General features: G+C 36.1%; 1 protein-coding gene across 2 annotated transcripts in view; it reads left to right on the forward strand.

Annotated features, from left to right (window-relative positions):
- KIAA1324 (KIAA1324 ortholog) overlaps positions 1-19,335 on the forward strand; it is a 49,274-nt gene extending 29,939 nt beyond the window's left edge. Inside the window, exons 8-23 of one of the 2 annotated variants that reach the window (XM_029284470.1) lie at positions 731-819; positions 1,832-2,009; positions 2,987-3,115; positions 4,764-4,854; positions 6,049-6,154; positions 6,240-6,377; positions 6,583-6,840; positions 9,083-9,256; positions 9,936-10,116; positions 11,011-11,107; positions 12,016-12,117; positions 12,941-13,067; positions 14,693-14,871; positions 15,957-16,122; positions 16,731-16,811; positions 19,074-19,335. In XM_029284470.1, the coding sequence (XP_029140303.1) occupies positions 731-819; positions 1,832-2,009; positions 2,987-3,115; positions 4,764-4,854; positions 6,049-6,154; positions 6,240-6,377; positions 6,583-6,840; positions 9,083-9,256; positions 9,936-10,116; positions 11,011-11,107; positions 12,016-12,117; positions 12,941-13,067; positions 14,693-14,871; positions 15,957-16,122; positions 16,731-16,811; positions 19,074-19,142 (2,165 nt within the window). In that variant the 3' untranslated portion in view covers positions 19,143-19,335. The remainder of the gene's footprint in view (positions 1-730; positions 820-1,831; positions 2,010-2,986; positions 3,116-4,763; positions 4,855-6,048; positions 6,155-6,239; positions 6,378-6,582; positions 6,841-9,082; positions 9,257-9,935; positions 10,117-11,010; positions 11,108-12,015; positions 12,118-12,940; positions 13,068-14,692; positions 14,872-15,956; positions 16,123-16,730; positions 16,812-19,073) is intronic. The other variant, XM_015817736.1, reaches the window with a different exon arrangement.
- The last annotated feature ends 3,305 nt before the right edge of the window (positions 19,336-22,640 follow it).

Raw genomic sequence — 22,640 nt, forward strand, 5'->3', positions numbered from 1 at the left:
ATATATATATATATATATATATATATATATATATATATATATATATATATATATATATATATATATATATATATGTGAGTCTTTGGTCATTCGGGTTTTCTCCCGTGTAAGATTAGAAGTATCATAGCGACGTTTCGATGAAATCACATTCATCATCATCAGGCTTGTGCTTTTAGCTTTGTGCTTCTCAGAGTAATATTACTATTAATATTCATATTACTCTGAGAAGCACAAAGCTAAAAGCACAAGCCTGATGATGATGAATGTGATTTCATCGAAACGTCGCTATGATACTTCTAATCTTACACGGGAGAAAACCCGAATGACCAAAGACTCATATATATATATATATATATGATAGAAAATTTGGTTTAATGTTAAAATTACTAAAATTACTAATAAAACCAATTAACGAGGTCAAGAAGCCGTGCGCACACGCTAGTCAAGCTACAAAAGTAACTCCCATGGACTGACATTTTGAGCCCTGAAGACGTCAGCAGGTGGCTGACGAAAGCTAGGCGTTTTAATTGGTTTTATTAGTAATTTTAGTAATTTTAACATTAAACCAAATTTTCTATCATATTCCCTGGTGCTCGTGTTTTTTCACTGTTTTAACATATATATATATATATAATATGAGGTATAGTATATTTTTATAGCTTATTGCTGAAAATGTTCCTGAGTCTCTCATATCTGCATGGATTTAATTGCTGTTTCTTTTGCAATAAAGAACCAGGTTCTTCCTCCTGCAAGCCTCGCCCAGCCTGTACAGACAAGGATTATTTTTATATCCACACTGCCTGTGATACAAACGGAGAGGTATGCAACCTCTAGAATTCCATACAGTACTGGGATGCTCTTTTGGGGGTCTTTTGAAGCACAGCCTTGATGGTCAGCATTATTCAAAATGTTTCTGCTGCGAAGTGTCATATGCATATAAACAATGTGGCAATAGCAAGCACTTCCTTGTGGATACTTAATAATCAGAATGATTACCAAGACCTGAAATAAATAAGGATTGGTTAACACATCCCACATAGCCATTGTTTATTTAGCTTTAAGGAGAGTCAGAATATTTGTTCAGTTCCCTGTTCCACGAGTATTGAATATGGAACTTCAATGGGCTATATGGGCCACCTAAAATGCTTGGAGGTAGCCAACAAAATCCCTTCTCTTTGTGTAGCTTGGTTGAATTATGTTATCTGAGAGAAGGGAGAAATTATTAAATATATGTGGTAGGAAGGAAGGATTATTATTTGTATGAACAGTAAACATGATGAATGATATATAATTTTTTTATTTAATTTATTAAATCAAATTGAACCAAATGCCATTTTGATAATGGCTCTGCCCCCTTTTTTGGTTTTGCTTCTAGGTTTTGGCATATAAGTCCCACTTAAAGTTAAGTTCAGTCTGTGGTCCTTTTTTTCTTCATACGTATTTGTATTTTTGTGTATATTTGGGGAGATAGAGTATACCATAATATACCTGTGAAAATTGTTCTCATTGACCATGCATTTTAGAAACACTGGAAGTTGTAGTTCAATAACCTCTAAATTATTGTAGGCTGTATGCATTGCATACTGTAGATATATGATTCCTTGCTTTTTGGATAATTTGGACTTCAACTCCCATTAGCCACAGTTAATATGACCAGCAACAAAGGAGTCCTGGAATTGTGAACCAAAATATCTGGATAGCATGAAATTGTTTATACTACTGTATAAGAAGTGACCATTATAAATTCTTTTGCGTATAAAGATGCTGTAAAATGTTTTATACATGAATGAATGAATGACTGATTGACTCAGTGATAGCTTTATCTTCACAGACACAGCTAATGTATAAATGGGCTGAGCCAAAGATCTGCAATGAGGACATCCCCAAGGCAGTGAAATTACCTCCATCGGGTGTAAAGATGATGTGCCCCCCTTGCAATCCTGGTTTTTTCAAGACAAATGCCAGCACCTGCAAGCCTTGCCCATATGGAACATACTCAAATGGGACTGGTAATGCTATTCTGTTTTCCCCCCTTCTGAATTAGATAAAACTCACACAAACGAGGTTCTCCAAACAGTTTAAACTGGCACCATGCTCTGATCACTGAGAACCACCTCTAGAAAGCATGAACTGGGCACTTCCTGGATTCAGTAGTGGCAGAAAAGAGAATTTGGTCTTTTATTGTGGGAGTTTTTCTTCTCTTTTTTCCCCTTATTCGTTTGCTCTTTCTAAAGGCAACAGGGCTATGGGACTCTAAATAATACTGGTGAGGAGGTGATTCCTTGGTGTACTTAGATTAACCTTCTCCAGTATGGTGCTCCAAATTGTGTGCTTTCCAGTATAATACAGGTTGTTGTTTTTTTGATGAACCATCCATAAAGCAGGAAAAGAAGAAAGAGCCAAATGAACAAAGCTAATTTTCTGTCAAGAATTTTAGCGATGATTTACTAGGGTATTAATGATTTATCGTTGACCTTGATATACCTGACTAATTTGGAACATAAAGAATTACTCCCTGTACAACATTTTGCTCCATTAAAACAAATGAAAAAAAACAAACCATTAAAAGGTCATTGTGACTGCTCTACAAGTTATATGTCTGAAAAAGTGCTGCCTACTTTCACGAAAAATTTCAAGATATTACAAAAGAAAACAAAGCCAGAGTGAAACCCTTAGTGCAGTGATTCTCAAACTTGACCACTTTGGGACATGTGGCCTTCAGCTACCAGAATTCCATAGCCAGCATGTCTCAAATTCTGGGAGTTAAAAGTCTGCATGTCTTAAAGTTGCCAAGTTTGACAAACATTGGTTTAGTGGATCTTCTTAAAAGCACTCTTTTTAAAGGCTGCTACCATCATAGCTGTATTGTATTTACCACTGTTTCAGAAAGTGCTGTTAACCACAGCACCAATTAAAAACTATCAGTAGCAGTAGTAATTTTTTTCCTGACTGTATGTGTGTTTTTTTCTTTTAATTTGGTTCTCAGGTTGTACCAATTGCCCCGTTGGCACCGAGCCTGCGGTAGGCTTTGAATATAAATGGTGGAACACTCTGCCAGCTAATATGGAAACTACAGTCCTCAGTGGAATCAGTTTTGAATATAAGAGAATGGCAGGTATCCTCCCAATGTGTATTTTTACCTAATGCATTTGGATAATGCAAGAGGCCCTAGTTGTGCTGTGTGTCTTTATTAAATTGCACCACCAGACAGTTCACAAACTTACCCTGGGCTTGTTATTTACTCTTATGGGAATGGATAGTTTATTTTTTATAGTAATTTTATTAAAGATTACAATGACAACAGCCCTAGGGTTAGAGAAGAAATTTTCCAAAGTTCTTCCTAACCATGTGTCTTATATGATGAAAATAAAATATTACAGGAGTTGAGTGACTACCTCAGAAATCAGCATCTCTAAATCTCCTGATTTTTCTGTTTTTAGTTTTATTGCAAGGAAAAGAGAAGAGAAAAGCAAGAATACAATAAGAAATATATAAATGACTTTCAATCTTGATCACTACAAATACAAACAAATGTAGTGACTCTTCATCCAATTTCAGCTTACAAACCATTGCCTCTTCATCTTATATCTCATCTCTTATCTAGAAAACCTCTTTCAGTTTGAAAACTTCCTTTTCAAAGTCATTCTCTTGGTCTGTCAGTTGTAAATCCACTTTTGATACCATCTCTATCTAGTCAGATAAAAATTGTTCTACGTCTGTACTTAACAACTTTTGGACATAGTCTGTCCATAGAAGAAGACATCATTATCAATAATGTTGATATTGTGGCTAATCTTTTCTGATTGTATTATTCAAAAGTCGCCTGTATTTTCATTGTTATGTTTTGCATCATTTTACATTTTACAGGCTAGTAAATCTTTCCCTAAAAACTTTAGTCCCTCTAGTGTCCGTTTTTTGAAATTATGAAATTACTTAACTTTGTTATATGTTACAAAAACAAAATCAGAATCTATTTCTCATGAGAAGCTGTGTGTTCTTTATAATTAATTCCAAAATTGAATTATAAAAGTTACAATATTCCAATTTTATCTGGATCCTTAGTCCATTTATAGCTTTCTAAGCTCAAAATCTTATTTAGCTTTTTGCTGTTAATTTCACATACTTTGAATTCTTAAGCTGCAAACATGATTAAAATTTTCTTCTGTTCAGAATTGAAGGCAGACTCAAAATTGTTGTTCCAAAGGTTTCTAATCATTTAAAAGTAGTTAATGTGCAATTGGAGATCGCTGTTCTTCAGTCTCCTTGCAAAGAGCACCTATCTGGAGCATATGTGGGAAATCTCCTGTCCTCCCCTTGTTCAGAGAGGTTTCGAAGAGTGGGTCTATTCAGGGGCGTTTTTCACTGCAGTTGTCAGCTCCACTTTCATGGAGACATCTTCCGTTCTCTATTTCCCTCCTGGGAGCCCCTTTAATATGCAATTCTCAACTGACCTCTACTCTATTTGCTATGTTATCACAGCTTTCAATGATCTGAATTCTTTGTTCCAGATTTGTTGAGATTCCAACCTCCAGAATTCCCCAGCTAGTAGCAGCCCTGATCCCTGGAAAACTTCTCAAATTGTGATCCAAATGCTTCTAGAGAAACTAGTTTAAAAATGTTAGGGAGTGGATGGGAATAAGTTCAAAGCAATAGACTCCTTGTGTTTCTGTGAAAGGAATGCACACATTAAATATGAGATTACATAATGGAAATAATAACCTTTCTTCAAATATATGTGGTTAACTCTTGATTTTTATTTTCAGGATGGGAAGTGGCTAATGACTACATCTACACAGCTGCAGGAGCTTCTGACAATGATTTCATGATTTTAACATTAGTGATTCCTGGCTTCAGGTGAGGTTACTAATCCAAATTAAACTATTTATTGGAAATGCATTGGTAAAGCAGTATGAGCAGGTGCAATAGGTAAGTGCAGATAAAGCATTAATCTAAGCAATGTGCTTAATTTCTAGGTAAGCTTCAGTCAATAGTAGCTTTTGGCTAACCATGCCTGGGCTTGAAAGCTAAGCATGGTTGAATCTGGTTAGAACTTGGATGGAAAATTACTGTGAAATACAAAGATTGTATGCTACACTGAAAAATCAAAAGAAAGGGTCCAAAAGAATGCAGTGGCAAATTCCTGCTGTACTGTTATCAAGAAAGCTGCATAAACAAATTTAATTTCTCCTAGTCAGTATTCTGCTTGCATTACTTTACAATGATTACTTTGCATTACTTTACAAATGGCAGAAGAAGACAATGAAGGAAAAATTGACCTGATTCTTAACAGAATTTTAAAATGTGATCTTTAAAACTAGGCAGTTTGTATTGTTTTGTCACAACCAAATAAATGTGCATAGAGTGTACTGGTATGCTATACACTGAATCATACTTACAATGCATCTGTATGATTGAAGTGTGATTCCATTGGAATATCTTCTTCTGAATATATTTGAAATGGAATGTAGATAGTGGTAGGATTCAGCCAATTCGCACTGGTTCGGTGGCTAATTTTTTTGTTGACTTCGGCAAACCAGCTGAAGCCCTATCCGTTTTTCGTAAGGCCCAGAACAGATTTTCGGAAGTGTGTGGGCACCACTTCCAGAAGCCTGTTCTGAGCTGGGCAGGCCTCCCAGGCCCAGAACAGCCCACCAGAAATGCGTGGATGCAACTTCTGGAAGTCCATTCTGGGCCACGGAGGCCCAGGCCCAGAACGGACTTCCGGAAGCTACGTCCACACACAGAACCGGTTGTTCAGGTATTTGAATCCCACTACTGAATATAGATATTCTGATTACCTAGTTTCTAAAGTAGATATTCTGATTACCTAGTTACTGAAGTAAGCAGCAATAATTGAGTTGTTTCATCTATAGCATGGGTGTCAAAGACTGTGTCATCTGATGTATCATGATGTATCATTTTTTGCCTTTGTGGAACCGGGGATGGGCATGGCCTGTGCATGACGCATCCGGCCCGTGGGCCACCAGATTGACACCCATGATTTATAGCTAGTTCTGCAATTCATGAGTTCTGCTTATTCATTTGCAGTCCACCACAATCAGTTATGGAAGACTCTGAAAATAAGAAGATAGCAGAAATCACTTTTGTCTTTGAAACCATCTGCAGTGTGAATTGTGAACTTTATTTTATGGTGGTAAGTTACTATTCAACATCTAAAACTTAAGAGTTATTTAGGTGTATTGTTTATTCATAGATTTATGCTATTTCATCTTTGACAGGGTATGAATTCTAGAACCAATTCCCCTGTAGAAACCTGGATTGGCTCCAAGGGAAAACAATCCTATACATACATTGTTGAGAAGAATGCTACCACGAGTTTCACATGGGCCTTCCAGAGGACAGCATACGACGAAGCGGTAAAGACTGAGAAATCTGTTTTTTATTAGTTCTTCAAATATCCTTTTAGGGAATGAGCCTCATCAAGAATTAGTTTTATTCTTAGAAATAGGGGTCATTAAAGTTTGGACCTTGCCCAGCATTTCCTGCAATTGTCCTGCCTTCTCTATAACTGAATATGTTTGCTACTTCAAGGCATTTGTGACACTCTATGTTTTCTTCCAGGGAAGAAAATACACAAGTGATGTTGCCAGATTGTACTCCATTAATGTGACCAATGTCATAGACGGTGTCGCTTCTTATTGCCGGCAGTGCGCTTTGGAAACCTCTGGCTCATCCTGTACTTCTTGCCCTCATGGGCACTACATTGACAAAACATCCGGTGGTTGTTCTCCATGTCCATTAAACACTTACCTGAAAGCTCACCAACCTTATGGCAAACAAGCTTGCATCCCTTGTGGCCCTGGCACAAAAAATAACAAGGTACTATATTGTCCTCTTTACTGTTCATAATTTCTGCACTGTGACAACTGGAGCTACATCATTATTTGAACAAAAGTGCAACATGAAGAGTGCAAATATTGGAATTGGCAAAGGGTTGTTACTTAAAATAATGAAAGCAATATCAGAGCAATAAATCCTAATGAAATGTTAGGTTCAGATACATTGCCAAGAAGTAGCAATTTGTCAGATTCTTAACATCTGCTCGAAACCAAGCATGATTCTTCTCCTAACAGAGCAGTGTTTCTCAACCTTGACAATTTTAAGGCATGTGGACTTCAACTCCCAGAATTCCACAGCCAGCAATGCTGGCTGTGGAATTCTGGGAGTTGAAGTCCACATGCCTTAAAATTGTCAAGATTGAGAAACACTGTAACTCTCAGAAAGTCTCTTTAACAAGATTCACTGAGAAGAGCTGAGTTTTAAGAATGTCAGCAGCTGCATTCCGTCTCCAATCAATATGTCCCAATGCACATTTGAGTGGTGACTTCTTTTCTTTCTTTCTAATTGCTACCTATTAAATCAGGAAATGATGGGTCTTTTCAGTTATAATGAAAGAGCTTGCAACATAACATAGGGAACATACTATTCTATGCTTTTGACAATTTTCCAGATGGCCAAATTAGCTATCTACTATTTTATTACATAAATATGACATTTTTAAGAAATACTATAAAAGTGTCCTCAACTTATGACAATTGAGCCCAAAATTTCTATTGGTAAATGAGACATTTGTTAAGTGTGTTTTGCCCAATTTTATGACCTTTCTTGCCACATTTGTTAAGTGAATCACTGTAGTTGTTAAATTACTAACACAGTAAGTGAATCTGGCTTCCCCATTGACTTTGCTTGTCAGAAGCTACAAAGGGTGATCTCATGAATTGAATTTTGATCAAATGGCCATGGGGATGCTGCAATGGCAAGTATGAAAAACGGTCATAAGTCACTTTAAGTACCGCTGTAACTTTGAACCGTCACTAATGAACTGTTGTAAGTTGAGGACTATATGTGTAATTTGTCAGCATTAATATCCCAAAGAGCCAAGCCAGGGATAGCAATCTTTGTGCATCGGCCAGATTCACCTTTGGTGAGATAATAAATAAATAAATAAATAAATAAATAAATAAATAAATAAATAAATAAATAAATAAATAAATAAATAAATAAATAAATAAATAAATAAATAAATAAATAAATAAATAAATACCTTTCCATGTGACATTGCATGATTTTGCAAGAGTGAACAGAGGCTCAACACATAATCAAAATTAACTTTAAAAGTCCAAACTCATTGGAGATTTTAGCTTTTTCGTTCCAGGTCTTGTAAAATTTTGGAGCGCAAGCAGGAGTTTTGCCATTTACTTTTTGTATCCTCATGACATAAGATGGTATTTGTGACATTTAAGGCCCTGTGGGTGCTGGAGTGCCAAGTCCAAAGTTCAGTGCATAAAATAGCAAACTAAACTTGCCTTAAGCAAAAATAACTATTCTGGTTTGCTCAACAGTAGTAGGAGCCTCAGAACCATACTACCTGATTTCTCTTGGAGCTACTTTTTCAGTTGTATATTGTGCATACACAAAGAGCAGAATATTCTTTGAAAATGTAGTCTTTCTTCCAGCATACAGTGCTGAACATGGTACAATCTCTCAGTTGGCAATAAATTTGTAGAATATTCTGAATCTGAAATGTTGATCCTGTTATTAAATCATTGTGATCTTTTTTAAAAAAAATCCTCATACTGCTTTTGTGGCCCTAGATAGGCAGTGTGAGCAATAATCAAATGTGCTAAATTGGTTGGTCAATCCATGAATGCAGTCTTTCAGCTAGAAGAGTAAAATGCTATCTGTAAGAATTGCATGATAAATAATTTGGAAGAAAATTAGATTTAACTTCACCTCCTCCACAAACCATCAAATAATTTATATGTATTTTTGTTTTATTGAATCATTGTAGATTTTTCTGTAATACAAATGAAATTATATTCTTTCAGAAAAAGAAATAAACTGAAATAGCACATGAGCTGTTAAGTTCTTCCTCTCCGATGTTCTGTTTTCTATAATCATCCATGTTGTTTGGGCAAGCAATGCTTGTCTGAGCAGGACGCTAAGGGATTCAGGAGCTGGTATTAGACATTTCAGTAACACTTGAGTGTCCTATTATTGCTGACAAAGTCAACAGTTTCTAAATTCTTCTGCTGGGATGTGTTTTCTTTTTTTTCTTTAGATACATTCTCTGTGTTACAATGACTGTCACTTCTCAATCAGCATGAAGGATAGGACTCTGGAGTATGACTTCTCCAGACTGGCTAACAGCACCTCCTTTTTAGGAGAGCCAAGCTTTACTTCAAAAGGCCTGAAGTACTTTCATCATTTCAACATCAGTCTATGTGGAAATTATGTAAGTATATGTGTATTTTCATGTATTAATTTTTATTGCATTTAAGCAAATGCAATAGGGACCCTCCTTTGGACAGCACTACTTAATGCAGGAAGGTGGAGTTCTTGAACCGAGAAATGTGTTTGTCCATGAGTCTCCTTCCTTGTACATCTTTTGAACCCCAATTTTGCCCATAGATTTTTTTTTTTTGATTACAGGTAGTCTTCAGCTTGCAATCAAAATTGAGCCCAACATTTCCATCACTAAGCAAGACAGTTAAATGCATTTTGCCCCATTTTACGGCCTTTCCTCTCACAGTTGTTAAATGAATCACTGCAATTGTTAAGAGTATCATGGTTGTTAAGTGAATCTGGTTTCCCCGTTGACTTTGCTTGTCGGATGATCACAAAAGGATCACATGACCCGGGGACACTGTAGCTGTCATAAATACATGCCACTTGCCACACATCTGAATTTTGATCACATGACTATGGCAATGCTGCAATGGTCAAAAGTCATAAAAACAGTCGTAAGTCATAAGCCACTTTTTTCAGTGCCGTTGTAATTTAAAACAGTCACTAAATGAATGGTTGTAAGTTGAGGACTACCTGTATAATATTTCAAAAAGAACATCTCGCTTTTTAATAGCAATAAGAGACATGGTTGCTATCAGGTCTCTCTTTTTGTTTTTTTCTTGAAGGGAAAGAAGACTGCTCTCTGCATAGATAATGTCACAGATATTCATATTTTGGGCAAAGACACTGAGTTCTCCAAGTCAACTTCATCCTATGTATGCCAGTCCATCATGATTCCTTCTGAAGCGAGGGGTTACAAAACCACGGTCTCTTCTCAGCCTGTGAACCTGGCAGATACTTTTGTGGGTGAGAGCCATTGAAAATGTTAGCCTGTTTACTGAACAGAAGTCAAAAGCAGTTGCCAGATGGTGATCTTCATAGTACTGAACCAAATCCTGACCCAGTATTGGCAGAATCACTTTAATCACTGGCACAGAAGAACAAAATCATTCTATAGAAAATATTAGGTGGGAGGATCCTTTTTTTCTTTTTTTAAAAAAACCCAGGTGTTCATCACCTCTCCACAATTCTTTGCAGAATTTTTCCTCCACAACTTCTTGAGGCTCACTAATTCCCTTTTTACCACTGCCCAGGCTTCTCTCCAAACAAAGCTAGTTAAAATTGTGACACAGTCTCAACTATTAATGGTTTAATTTTTTTTAATAACAAAGAAAATATCCTCTCAAATTCAGACGGGGAAAAAAAAACTCAGAATATTTTGGCCACTCATAGTAGAGCCATTCCCACACATGGCCCCACCATCCTGCTCATTGTGGATATCAGCTCCTTCCTCCAAGTCACCATAAGGTGTGGCTCATACCATTCATCATGCTTTACACACACACACACACACACACACACACACAATGCTGCTTCTTCCTTTTTTTAGACTGTATCACATAGCTAATAGTATGTGACTTTTATTGTGAAATATATTACAAATTTTGGAACTGGCAAATAAGTAGCCAAAGATAGGTCACATATTATTAGCTACATGATATACTGTGGAAAATAAATCAGTTATGGACAAAACAAATGTATGTATCAATTACAATAATTAATACAAGATGGGATTTACCTTCTGATGCAGAAAACCTTTAACTTAATATATTTTGGGGAACAAAATGTATTTATCCTTAAAATGTATTCTCTATCTTTCCTATGTGGTGGTATTTTTACTGACTGGGATTTAATCTCTAGGAGTAACAACAAAACATACTCTGGACAACATAACTTCTCATGCTGATTATTTCCCAGCTGAAAATGAGCACTTACCTGATGTCATATTCTTTTATAGGTAAGCTAAAGAACTGCCAAACAAGGTATGATCAGGTTTTAACCCCATTTTTTGTGGGAAAAAATGGTATTTTTCTGACAAAAAATTCCTGGCAATATTTCAGCATTTTGGAGAAATTTGGCAAATTTATTGCTTGTGAAATCTTACTTTCCAAACCAGAACATGATTAGAAATAATATAGCAGAGAAGATGGATTGATTATATTGAGTTTAAATATGGAACAAAAAAATATCATTTGGTTTTTGAATGAATTTCTGAGTATTATTTTTGTTTAAAAGTTATGTTATTTAGTTTTATTTTTAATATTTAAAATTATGTTAATATTATGGTATTTAATAATTGTATATTTGTTTTAAAAGAGAGTTAAAGGAAGTTATAGATTTGTTAGATTAATAGTTGATTAATGTTAGTTAGATTATGATTATTTTATTGTTAATCCTGTGATTGGCTCTGGGAATTGAGGGGGGGGAGGGATGGAGGGTTGGGTTTGGGAGAGGGGGGATTTATATTGTAAAATTTTATAAAATTTTCAATTAAAAAAAAAAGAAATAATATAGCAGAAAGTGCTGTATTTCTACTAGTGCTAAATTATCTGCATTTGACAAAGTGAGGTAGCCAAGGCTGGTAGCTGATTTGTGATTTCACGAACTGGCAATGTTATTTTCTATGTATTCTTTGTATTTTTACTGACAATGAGAGGGCATTGATTGCCCCAAACTATGTACATGGACTTAAAGTTTGTACAATTGTATAAGAAATGCCTTCTCTGTTTGAGTCAGAGGAGGAGGAGAGGGAATGAGGAAGAGGAGCTGATCACTGAACCCTTGGATATTGGGGGGATCAATATTGACCATTTTGGGGAACCCTAGTTTAGATTTTCTTAAGATAATGACTTTTCTGAACTGCAGATCCAAGGATGTGACCCAGACATGCCATGATGGAAGAGTAACTACCATCAGGCTGAGATGTGATCCCCTAAAATTTGAGTTTGGATCTCTCTCTTTACCAAGGTAATGTCAAGCGACTGCGATGTTATTTTTTCCTCTCCTTCCTCTGCTTCAGGCAGATAAAATATTGTCTGAAGTGCCAAGTATAATGCTTTTATAAGGTTTAAGGAACTTCCCTGTTCTTAAAAGATTGCTTGGAAATGTGGGATTTCTTAATATTACAGTGCTCAGATAGCTTCTGAAGTTATTCCTTAAGAATGAGACTCAAAAGGTTTTGTACTACTAAGAGAATTTCTACGGTTATCAGCAGAGTATAGCCTTATAGTGATTCAGACAATGGCTTCATTTAGTTTAACTTAATATTGTCAACAGTGAGCGCTAGTAGCTCTCAGGATCTTAGACAGAAGTTTTTCCTGTTTCTGGAGCTAAAGTTGCATATCTAGTTTGGCAGTATACAGTCTTAGATCCAGTTTGTTTGTTCACATTTACCAACTCGATCTCTCCCAAACTATTTCCAACACTATATATAGAAGGTGTGCTGTATTCTTCACAGTAGCTAGTTTTTAAAAGAGCTTCTAAAAATGCTTTGACAATAAAATGTATCAGAATGTTCAGATTAAACTGCTTTGAAATTCAGCAACTCTTACATAATCTGTACATGAGGTATGATGTTGATCATTGGTTAAGGCAAAATTCCTTAATCTGCAACTTCCAGAATTCCCAACTCTTCTGGGCAGCATTAGGCAGCTAGTTTAAGGGACACTTGATGGTAGGGCTGGAAAATTACCTTTGCTGAAACCTTCGACAGCTAGTTCTTGATCTGTTCTCTGCGCAAGTGTGTCTTTATTTGGTTCTATTTAAAATGTTTCTTAAAATTTCAAAATAGCAAGTGTCCTGATGGAACCTGTGATGGATGCACTTTCCATTTCCTGTGGGAGTCAGTTGAAGCCTGCCCTCTTTGTTCTGCAGAAGATTACCATGCCATTATCAGTGCCTGCATTGGAGGGATACAGGTAGACACTTGGGCTCAGTCTCTGGGGCTTTTTTTTAATTAAATTGCCTGAGGCCATCAGACTTTCCCCATACATTATAAAATGTTGGGATCACTTTGTTTAAGAGTCAATTCATTTGGATTTATTTTTTTTTGCCAGAAACTGAAAGAAATGCTGATTTGGGAATTTGATAATTAGAACTACAAGGGGTTGTACAAATAATGTAGAACAATAATAACCTAAGAGTAAGAGTTTGATTTTTTTTTATTGACACCAGTACCAAAGAAAGTTGGAAGTCATTCTTTTTCTATTTAATTTACTTTTTTCCCTTTTCCTTTTGCACATCTTTTTTCTTTCTTGATTTTTTTCTTTTCTTAAACCTTTTCTTTCTTGTCTGTTTATCTTTTAATTTCCTGTTTTTGAAAATTGATGAAGTTTTTAAAAAAAACTCAATTCAGGAATTGGAATATTCAGATTTTTGCACTTGTGCTACTATTGCTACATTTGAAGATGAAACTCATAGGACTGTCAGCATGACTTTAGAGCAAATGCTGCTTATTAACTAATTGTTAATGATTAAACTCCTAATATTCCAAATTTATCAAGACATCAAGAATTGTAGATCCTTTCCACATGAGGGATACCCAAAAAATTTAAGTATATAATACTGGAAGATTTATCTTTATCTGATTTGATAATAGAGTTACCAAAGTGTTACCCTGAGGTAAGATGGGCAGCCAGTAAATTTAATAAATAAATAAATAAATAAATAAATGAATGAATGAATGAATGAATGAATGAATGAATGAATGAATGAATAAATAAATAAATAAATAAATAAATAAATAAATAAATGTTATCAGACATGAGCACCATGCCCTAGAATCAGACATGACTGGACAGGGAAACTTTTACCTTTATTACATTTGAATTAATCTTTTTTTTCCCAAAAGAAACTTGTTTGGCACCAAATACTTATTACATTCATACGTTTACTATTTTATTAAATAATGACTGTTTATCAGACTAAAGCTATGACAGATCTGCTTTCCTCACTATACAACATTTAAATTTGCATTTAATTGATTATTGGGCTCTGTTAAATCTTTCAGTAAATATGCATGTAAAAATGAGAGATCCCAAACTGAGAAAGAAAAGGGGAGAAAAAAATCTGCTGGAAATCCAAACTACGTTTACTTAGAGGGCAAGTGATTTTCACAGAAATGCATAGGAATTCAAATTACAAACCACCTGGGACAGTCAGTACTGGACTGAAACATGCCTGAGAACAATGAGATAAATGTTCCAGCACACCTGGATGCTGCCAGATAGGGAAGGCTTGCAATACTCTATTTCAGCAGCCATTTCAGTAATAAAGCTCTGATATTGTTCCTAAACATGTCCTTTCAAGATCCCTGTAGTGCGCAATAGTGGTACAGCCAGTGGTGGGATTCAAATATGTGAACAACCGGTTCTCTGTGTGGATGCCGCTTCTGGGCCTGGGCAACAAAAAATTAGCTACTGGTTCTGCCGAAGTGGTGCGAACCGGCTGAATCTCACCACTGGGTACAGCTGTGACAATTGACCTTAACTGTGTTACTGCTTATCAGACTGAAGCTATGACAGATCCGCTTTCCTCACTACAGCGAACCACCTATGTATGGCGGAAGCCAAAGCTGTGCACCGGAGGCATCCTGCTTCCAGAAGAAAAAGTCAGCATCTGCAAGTCCATGGACTTCTGGCTTAAGGTGGGCATCTCAGCTGGGACTTGTACTGCTATCCTGCTGACCGTCATGACTTGCTATTTCTGGAAGAAAAATCAAAAGTAAGTTATTTCACTCCATTTGTCATCAGTTCTGACTGTGACAAGAAATCTTCAGTTTAACGAACTGTTGGGATCAGAGGCGATACATTTAAACTGAAACTTCATTAAAACAGTAAATAATGTATTTCATTCATTTCCATTATTTATGTAATGACATATTTATGCAAGAATGGCTTTATATCATTTGCATAGAGCATGCAAATGATATAAACTGATAGAAATAGAATAGATATGTGGACATCATTTACAGAAGTGATTAACATTCAGATTTAATAACAAATTGTTTGAATAATAACTTGTCTGTTACTTTGCCTTGAAAAACAAAAAAATCATTGTATCCCAAATCCACTGAACCTAGTTCTGTCATACCTAAGGTTTTCTTTATTATGGTACTTTATGCAACGCTCCCACCTCATTGTCTAGTTAATTTTTTAAAACAGGTGACAATTTTGAACAACACAACAGACAATAGCAAAAGCTGCAAGTCAGCTTTCAAATGTTAATATTTTGCATAATGGCCATGTAAAAGTGTGTAAAGTTACATGCATGTTAATAATTTGGTTTTTTTATTTTTTATTTGCTTTTTAACATTTCAGCAATTACAAACTTGCATTTAATATTAAGCATTATATGTATTATGTTAGTCTATAAATTGTTTATACAGTTATTTATTTGAAACAACCTAGAAAATTTGTAACAAATGAATATTGTTTAGCTTCTCTAAAGAAAGATGATTTTTTTAAGTAAAGACCCTTTTTAACATCTCTAATATTAACTGATGTTTGTGTTGCTTTGAAATAGAGAAACCAGCACTATCTTCTCCAGTCTTAGTGCTTTGCAGATGTGTGGCCTTCATATTCCACCTAATTTAGCCATTGCTGAGAATTCTGGTAGTTAAAGTCCGGATGTCAGGAGAATCACTTGGTTTGAGGAAGGCTAGGTTAGCCTAGTTTAAAAAGAAAACATGTTTAAAAAGAGAAATGGAAAAGATATTGATAGAGTAACTCAAGGATGCAAAAGAATCCAAAGTCTGCTTTACAAGTATAACCCTTCCATCTGATTCTTATATGTCTATATCTTTTTAGGTTAGAGTATAAATACTCTAAGCTGGTTATGAATGCTAGTTCCAAGGACGGTGAACTGCCTGCAGCTGACAGTTGTGCCATCATGGAGGGGGAAGATGCAGAGGATGACCTTTTATTCACAAGCAAGAATTCTCTCTTTGGAAAAATAAAGGCATTCACTTCTAAAGTAAGCTGGGACGGGAAGGGGTGAGGAAGTAGCTTTTATAATTGTCCAGAGTGAAAGTTCGGAGGCCTTTGATTTAGTTCCAATGTTTATCTGACCCTGACAGATGTTTCATCTGTCATGTTTAACTTTTGAGTCCACTCTGAATTACCATTTTCTAAATTCAGCTAATGTATGAAGTATTCCCGGGATGTACATATATCTTTTTGTAGAAGCCATTTTTTAAAAAAAATTGTGGCTGTTTGTAATTAATGATCTTGGCTACTATAGGCTGCATACTGTGTAAGCCTTATGAGTCAACCCAATAGAATTGTTTTGAGTGGTTCTTCTCTCCCCTGCAAAAGTTAAAAGGGCATTTTCCCACCCATCCCAATAATAAATACATTAACGTTTCTAAGATGCAGCAGATTATCATGAATAATAGTTCATATAGATCTGGCAAAATATTGCAGTGACATCCCTATTACTCTGGGATAAATCTGTGAATAACATCAAGCCTCAAAGCCTCTCCACATTTACTGCTGTTTTCTATTGCTCAAACTTACATTCTAATTAATAGTGCATTGTTGTTTAATGCTTATTTTCTAATGTGACTATTTGTTTTCCTGTAGGCTTCTCTTAAGTACAGTCAGGCATGGCAGGACTCTGTGTGTAGGGCTGTTCTCAATAAACTAAGAGGAAGAATCTTCCAGGTAGATGGAGATCAAATGTAGATGCATGTAAAAACAGGCCAGCTGACGGAGGGCGTGCCACAATCAAATGTTGCTAGATAGCCCGACAGCACGGTCTGTGATCGCTGGGTGGGACATAGAAGGCCTATATTGTGGGGAAGGATAGTATTTGTCTTTTAAAGTTACAGACTCTCTGTTCTTAGAGGTGACTATCACAATCTCTATTTCCTTTTGAGGAAATAGTGTATTTGAAGACATCTAATAGCGCAATCTTTTCAAACTTACGCTCCAGAATTGTTGAACTACAACCTTCAGAACTCCCAGTAAGCATGGCTGATAACTTGGAATTACTTTTAATGCAGTGTAGATGGAAGGGACAGGATAAGGAAGGCTGCACAGGAAACTGCAAACTCATATTGCAAGTACAGGATTATATATGTAACCCAGAAAAAATTTGTGGAGCCTTGGCCTGTCTCTGGAAGAAGTGACTGCTTGTTAACACTCTTCAGAATAGGACTAATGAGTATTTTATGTTACCTGCTGGCCTTTTGCTCAGATGCATCTTTGGTGAATTAGAGCCTGGGCACTCCACTAAGTTTCTGTGAAGCTGGAGAACCAAAGCAGAGCATGAAACCCGGCTCTAGATGCTTAAATTCCATGAATGCAGTAAGACATTGGAATTTAATTCTGCAGATGAAAAATCCTCTTCCCCAATTCTTGAGACTAAAGGGAAACTTGAGTATTTTGGGTTTGCCCCCAATGATGATTCAGCAAAAATATGCACTTAAATATTTAGCAAGCCATTTGTGTGCACAGACAAATGTTAACTGCTCATTACCTCAATTTTTTTTCTCATCCATTCTGAAGTAATGACCCTACTCATGGTTATTTCATGGCACAGATCACTGTTGGTGTAAAGCCCTTAGTGCAGTGGTGGGATTCAGCCGGTTCGCACCACTTCAGCAGAACCGGTAGCTATTTTTTTGTTGCCCAGGCCCAGAATGGACTTCCGGAAGCGACATCCACACAGAGAACCGGTTGTTTACATATTTGAATCCCACCACTGCCTTAGTGAGATGAATACTGAAGAAGGGCTTGGCAAAGAGTGGCATTGGTCCTATCTTATTGCCTAGCTCCTTTAACCACTGTGTGTAGATATTTAGAAGCTCTTACATTCTTCCCATCCCAGGTGCTTCATTTGAATGCCCTGAGATCCATCAGAGTTTGCTTCCACACAAGGAATCTTTAGCACTGCTGAGGACTGTTCCTCTGCAATCCAAGTGTAGGGTTCTCCATTCATATTCATGGGCCATATCTAAATCTTGGTTATTCAGAAATATTATCATTCTGCATTTCCAACAACGCCTAGAATTGAAGCCCTCAGTCTGCAAAAACCTTTTTTCTTTCAAAAGCAACTTCTGTTAAGCAGTCCTTTGCTTATGTGTTTCCCATTCATTTCTCTCCTCAGCAGTTCTAAACTGACTCTTAATTAGCTCTTCTTGCTTTTTATATTTAAAGCAGTTGCTTGCTCTTTTATTTTTATTAAAAAATTGCAATTGGGATCATTTAAAAGAGCAGAAACAGGAACTAAAGACTGAGTATTTAGAAATCAAAACATACCAAAATCTGGGACTGACAACAGCTTCATTTTCAATATTTGTAAAAAAAAAAAAAAAAAAGTTTTAATAAAACATTGTCACTCTCAAGAAAAGGGATTGTGGGAAGTATCCAGTGCTATTCACAAGCAGCTGAACTGTATCTTAACTGCAAGCATCCTCAAATGGACCCTTCTTTGGCCCCCAGTGCACTGATACCTCCCAGTAGAAGCAAAATCATGTGTGGACATCTGGGGAAGAAACATCAAAAGCAAGTTTCTGGTAAGAATCAGAGAGTCTTCAGTTGCTATTGAATGCTCCACCCATGTTGGAATACGTTCAGAAGAACATGGAAGCAACTGGTAGAGAAATATTAGACTCACTAATGTGTTGAAACTACATTTATTGAATTCCCAGCTTGCTTGAGCTTTGGTATGCTGCCTGGGAACTCTGGAAGATATAGTCCCTGTACACCTAAAACACTTGTTTTGCCATCAGTTCTTACGGGAGCCGTTCTCATGTTCTGTGAATATAAGGATTGCATTGTTTGCCCTTTCCATGCCACTTGATAAAGGATTATGGCAACGTTTGGCCTGATTCCTATAAAAATAGGAGTCTGAATAACAAAGTATACAAAATCTTCATGTATTCTAGTTTTATTCACATTTCCTTTTTGTATTATCTTTAGAGAACATCTGATGGTTTTGATTCTGTGCCCTTGAAGACCTCCTCTGGCACCACCGACATGGATATTTAGAAGTGATTTGCCTCTCCCACACCTTTCCTGGAGGATGCTTTGGGAGTTCTCCTTGATTAATACTGGCACTTTGATGAACTTGCCATGTGGCCTTATTGGAATATCTTTTAACTTCAGCTTCTTACTGTACTTTTTTAAGTCAAACATTTTAACATTTCTCCAAAAACAAACTGTGCCAAATATAATTGTGCTTTTAAAATTATGTGTGGATGTATATGTGTATGTCACTCTTTTGTGATAAAGGAAAAAAAAGTCCCCACAAAGCGTTATTTTCTGCAGTAAAGCTAGTGACATTATACACATTCTCTCTTTAATCGCTAAAGAACTGTAAAATTGATTTAAAGTCATGTCACTCTACTAAAACAAACTGCTTCTCTGAATAAGATCTATTGCACCAAACGTCTTCGTGTTAAGAAGAATGTGTAGAATTGTGCTGTAAAACTTTTTATCTGCTTTTTGTAGCTTGCTACAAATATCCCTCCTAAGGAAGCTAGTATAACAACAGTTACATCCAATTTGCCTCTAAAGATTTTACTGTACTGTTGAGGACTCCTCAACAAAGCAGGCCTATCTTTCCCTGTCAGGATATCTGGCTATTCTGCAGTTGTTTCTATTTTCAGTCCTTTTATTTTAAAACAACAAGGAAAAAATATCTGCATTAATCTTTTCCAAGACTTGAAAAATGCTGTTATTTGCCTTGCTAATGACCTTTCAGGAAAATGCATTGTGGTTAAGGAGTTGTGCTGCTGGTGCGCCTATCACGACAGTAGCATATGTGAAGCTCCATGGCCTAATAAGGTTTCTGCCACATTATGCAACTCAATCAGATTAGGATTCCAGATCATTCCTAAACTCTGTGAGTTGTAAATGTTACAACAATGACTGCAATGATAAAGAAAAACCTCTAGTATAGCAAACCAAAATCAGGGTATTATATATTTGAAAAGTTCTGCATCACATCCAAGGTTAGTGGAATAGCTTTTAGAAACATGTTTCGAATTCAGACATCCATTTTAAACCCATTCTACTCTTTGTAGGAAACTACTGAGTCTGCTTAATATTTCAGGCCATTTTCCTGCCCTGATTCCACCCAGAAAAGCTTATCCTATAGAACAGATTCCTGTCATATAAGACTTTTCTGGTTTTCTTGCTTTTTTCAGTGCCTTCTAAATTTTAAAGAGCTTCTCCAATCTGGCACGCTTCAAAGATATTGGCTGGCTGAGGACAATGGGGTTGTAGTTTGACACAGCTGGAAGTCATTGGATTGTAGAAACTGACTTAAACAAAGTACTACATGAATTATTTTGAATGAATACTTAAGGCCACAAAGGACAATATAGGAGACCTGAAAACAAGGTCTGCTGACATGAGCTTCAATTGTATGCAATAGTGATAAATATCTGTAGCTCAGGTGTACGATGAGAGTGAAGGTTCGTTCTCCAAGCTTGAGGGTTGGTTTCCGAACGTTTCATTACCAGACTAAGTAACATCTTCAGCGGTGTTTAGTGGATGTCTGGGTCAGTGTTCCACTTATGTAAGGACTGACCCACTAATTCACACCCTCCAATTACCCTGACCTGAAGTACCTCCCCATCACAAGCCTCTCTCTGATGACTCACACCTGGCCCCATCACAAGACCCTCACTTGACACTCCCACATCTGAAGCCCTTATATAAGTAGAACACTGACACAGACATCCACTAAACACTGCTGAAGATGTTAGCCTGGTAACAAAATGTTTGGAAACCAACCTTCAAGCTTGGAGAATGAACCTTCACCCCCTTCAACTGTATGTTAGATGACTTGTGAGTGTTAACACAGTGAAAATGGCCCAAAATAACATGAATATTTTGAGTTCAGGTACTTTGTTGTGATTTTACCTTCATATTATTCTCTTTCAGAATTTTTCAGAGCAACTACTGGTAGCTAGAGATTATTTCCTCCATTATACTTGGGAAGGGTTAACAATTTGGGCTTTGGGATTCAGGCAACATCTAATAACTGGCAATTGTCAAGTTAAAATTGACTGATTTTGTTGCTTTGTTTGTTTTGGCAGGTTAGAACAACCTTGAGGGTGGAATATACAAAAAACCCAATTTCATTTTTTGACAGTATACTTCTCTACCTCAGAAATAATTCCCACTGAGTTCAATAGGGCTTTCCTCCAAGTAAAAAATCTCCCTTAGATTCCTCTGAATGTCCAAATATTCTATTTATAGAGTAAAAAGAATGCAGTACTTTTTCAAATATGTACTTAAAGCACCCCGTAGTATAGATTGCTATCCACATTCTACTTTAAACATATCTTGAACATTGTAATGATTTTAACAATCCATTTTTTTAATGTTTAACCAAGCCTTCCCATTCAAATGCTTTTTAGATGTATTGGAACCATAGCCACTATCACTCCCAGCCTGTAAAGTAGGATGCTTCTGCTGACAGTAATGGGAGTTTCATTCTACCACATTTGAGGGATACAATTTTTGGGAAACTTGGTTTAAGCCATTTTTTGTCAAAGCAGTTAGCAGAAATTGTTGCTCTTACAGGAAAAGGACTATTATATTGTTTGAAATGGATTATATTTATTGGGATATAGCTATATTAGTTCAAGAGAGATAACCAATATTACTTTAAAATGAGACAAGCTAAATGCTTTTACTCTATAAATAGCCTTTAAGTACTAATGCATGATAAAACTGAAAAATACTATAATCCCAAAGACTAGCATACTTCACAGTTAAAAGGCCTAATAGCTTTTGCTGTGACAGTAATTGAAAAAAATTGAGACTATGACAGCCTCTTAGAAATGATATAGAGATGAGAAGGGCAGAAATTGCTCTGAGAGTATAGTTATCAATTGTGCTTTCCTACCCAGTAGGAAACTGTACAACCAGATCTACATGAATTGGTTGTTAGTTGCAATAATTTGAAACATTCTATACAATTAACAATATGTAAAGTAAATGTAGCATCTATTATGGCTTGCCAGTTGTTTAATAACGTCTATAGTACAACCATGTCTTGGAACACCCAAAGGACAAATTCATTTTATGGGGTAGTTACAAACCTTGCAAGCCAGAGTGATTGTCAGCATAATAACATTGACTAAAACATGTCCTGTAATGGAAGGCTGCCAAAGTACCTTGACTGGTTTTCGCCAACTGGACTTTAGTTATTTAAACAATAGATAAAAGCAACTCTTGTCTAGTATTACCAAATCAGTTTGGCATCAAGTTTCTGATTCTTTTCTAACTGCCTAGGTTAGAGAATATTCTGACTTATTTATAATAACATCAAAGTATTCTGGAACAGACAAGATAGTTTTTTAAATATATATAGTTTGATCAAACTAGTGCTGAGAAAAGCATCAGGTTTTTTTTTTTAATCCTATCTTTTCCATACAAAAGTGCTTGTCTGAGGATAGGAAGGTTACGCTCGTGTAATACAGTAAGATGTTATGGGACAAATTTATCAGTGGTCATAAGAGTAACTTAGGA

Source organism: Protobothrops mucrosquamatus, unplaced genomic scaffold (genome assembly GCF_001527695.2).
Source record: "Protobothrops mucrosquamatus isolate PMUCROS unplaced genomic scaffold, P.Mucros_1.0 scaffold631, whole genome shotgun sequence".
NCBI lineage: Eukaryota > Metazoa > Chordata > Lepidosauria > Squamata > Viperidae > Protobothrops > Protobothrops mucrosquamatus.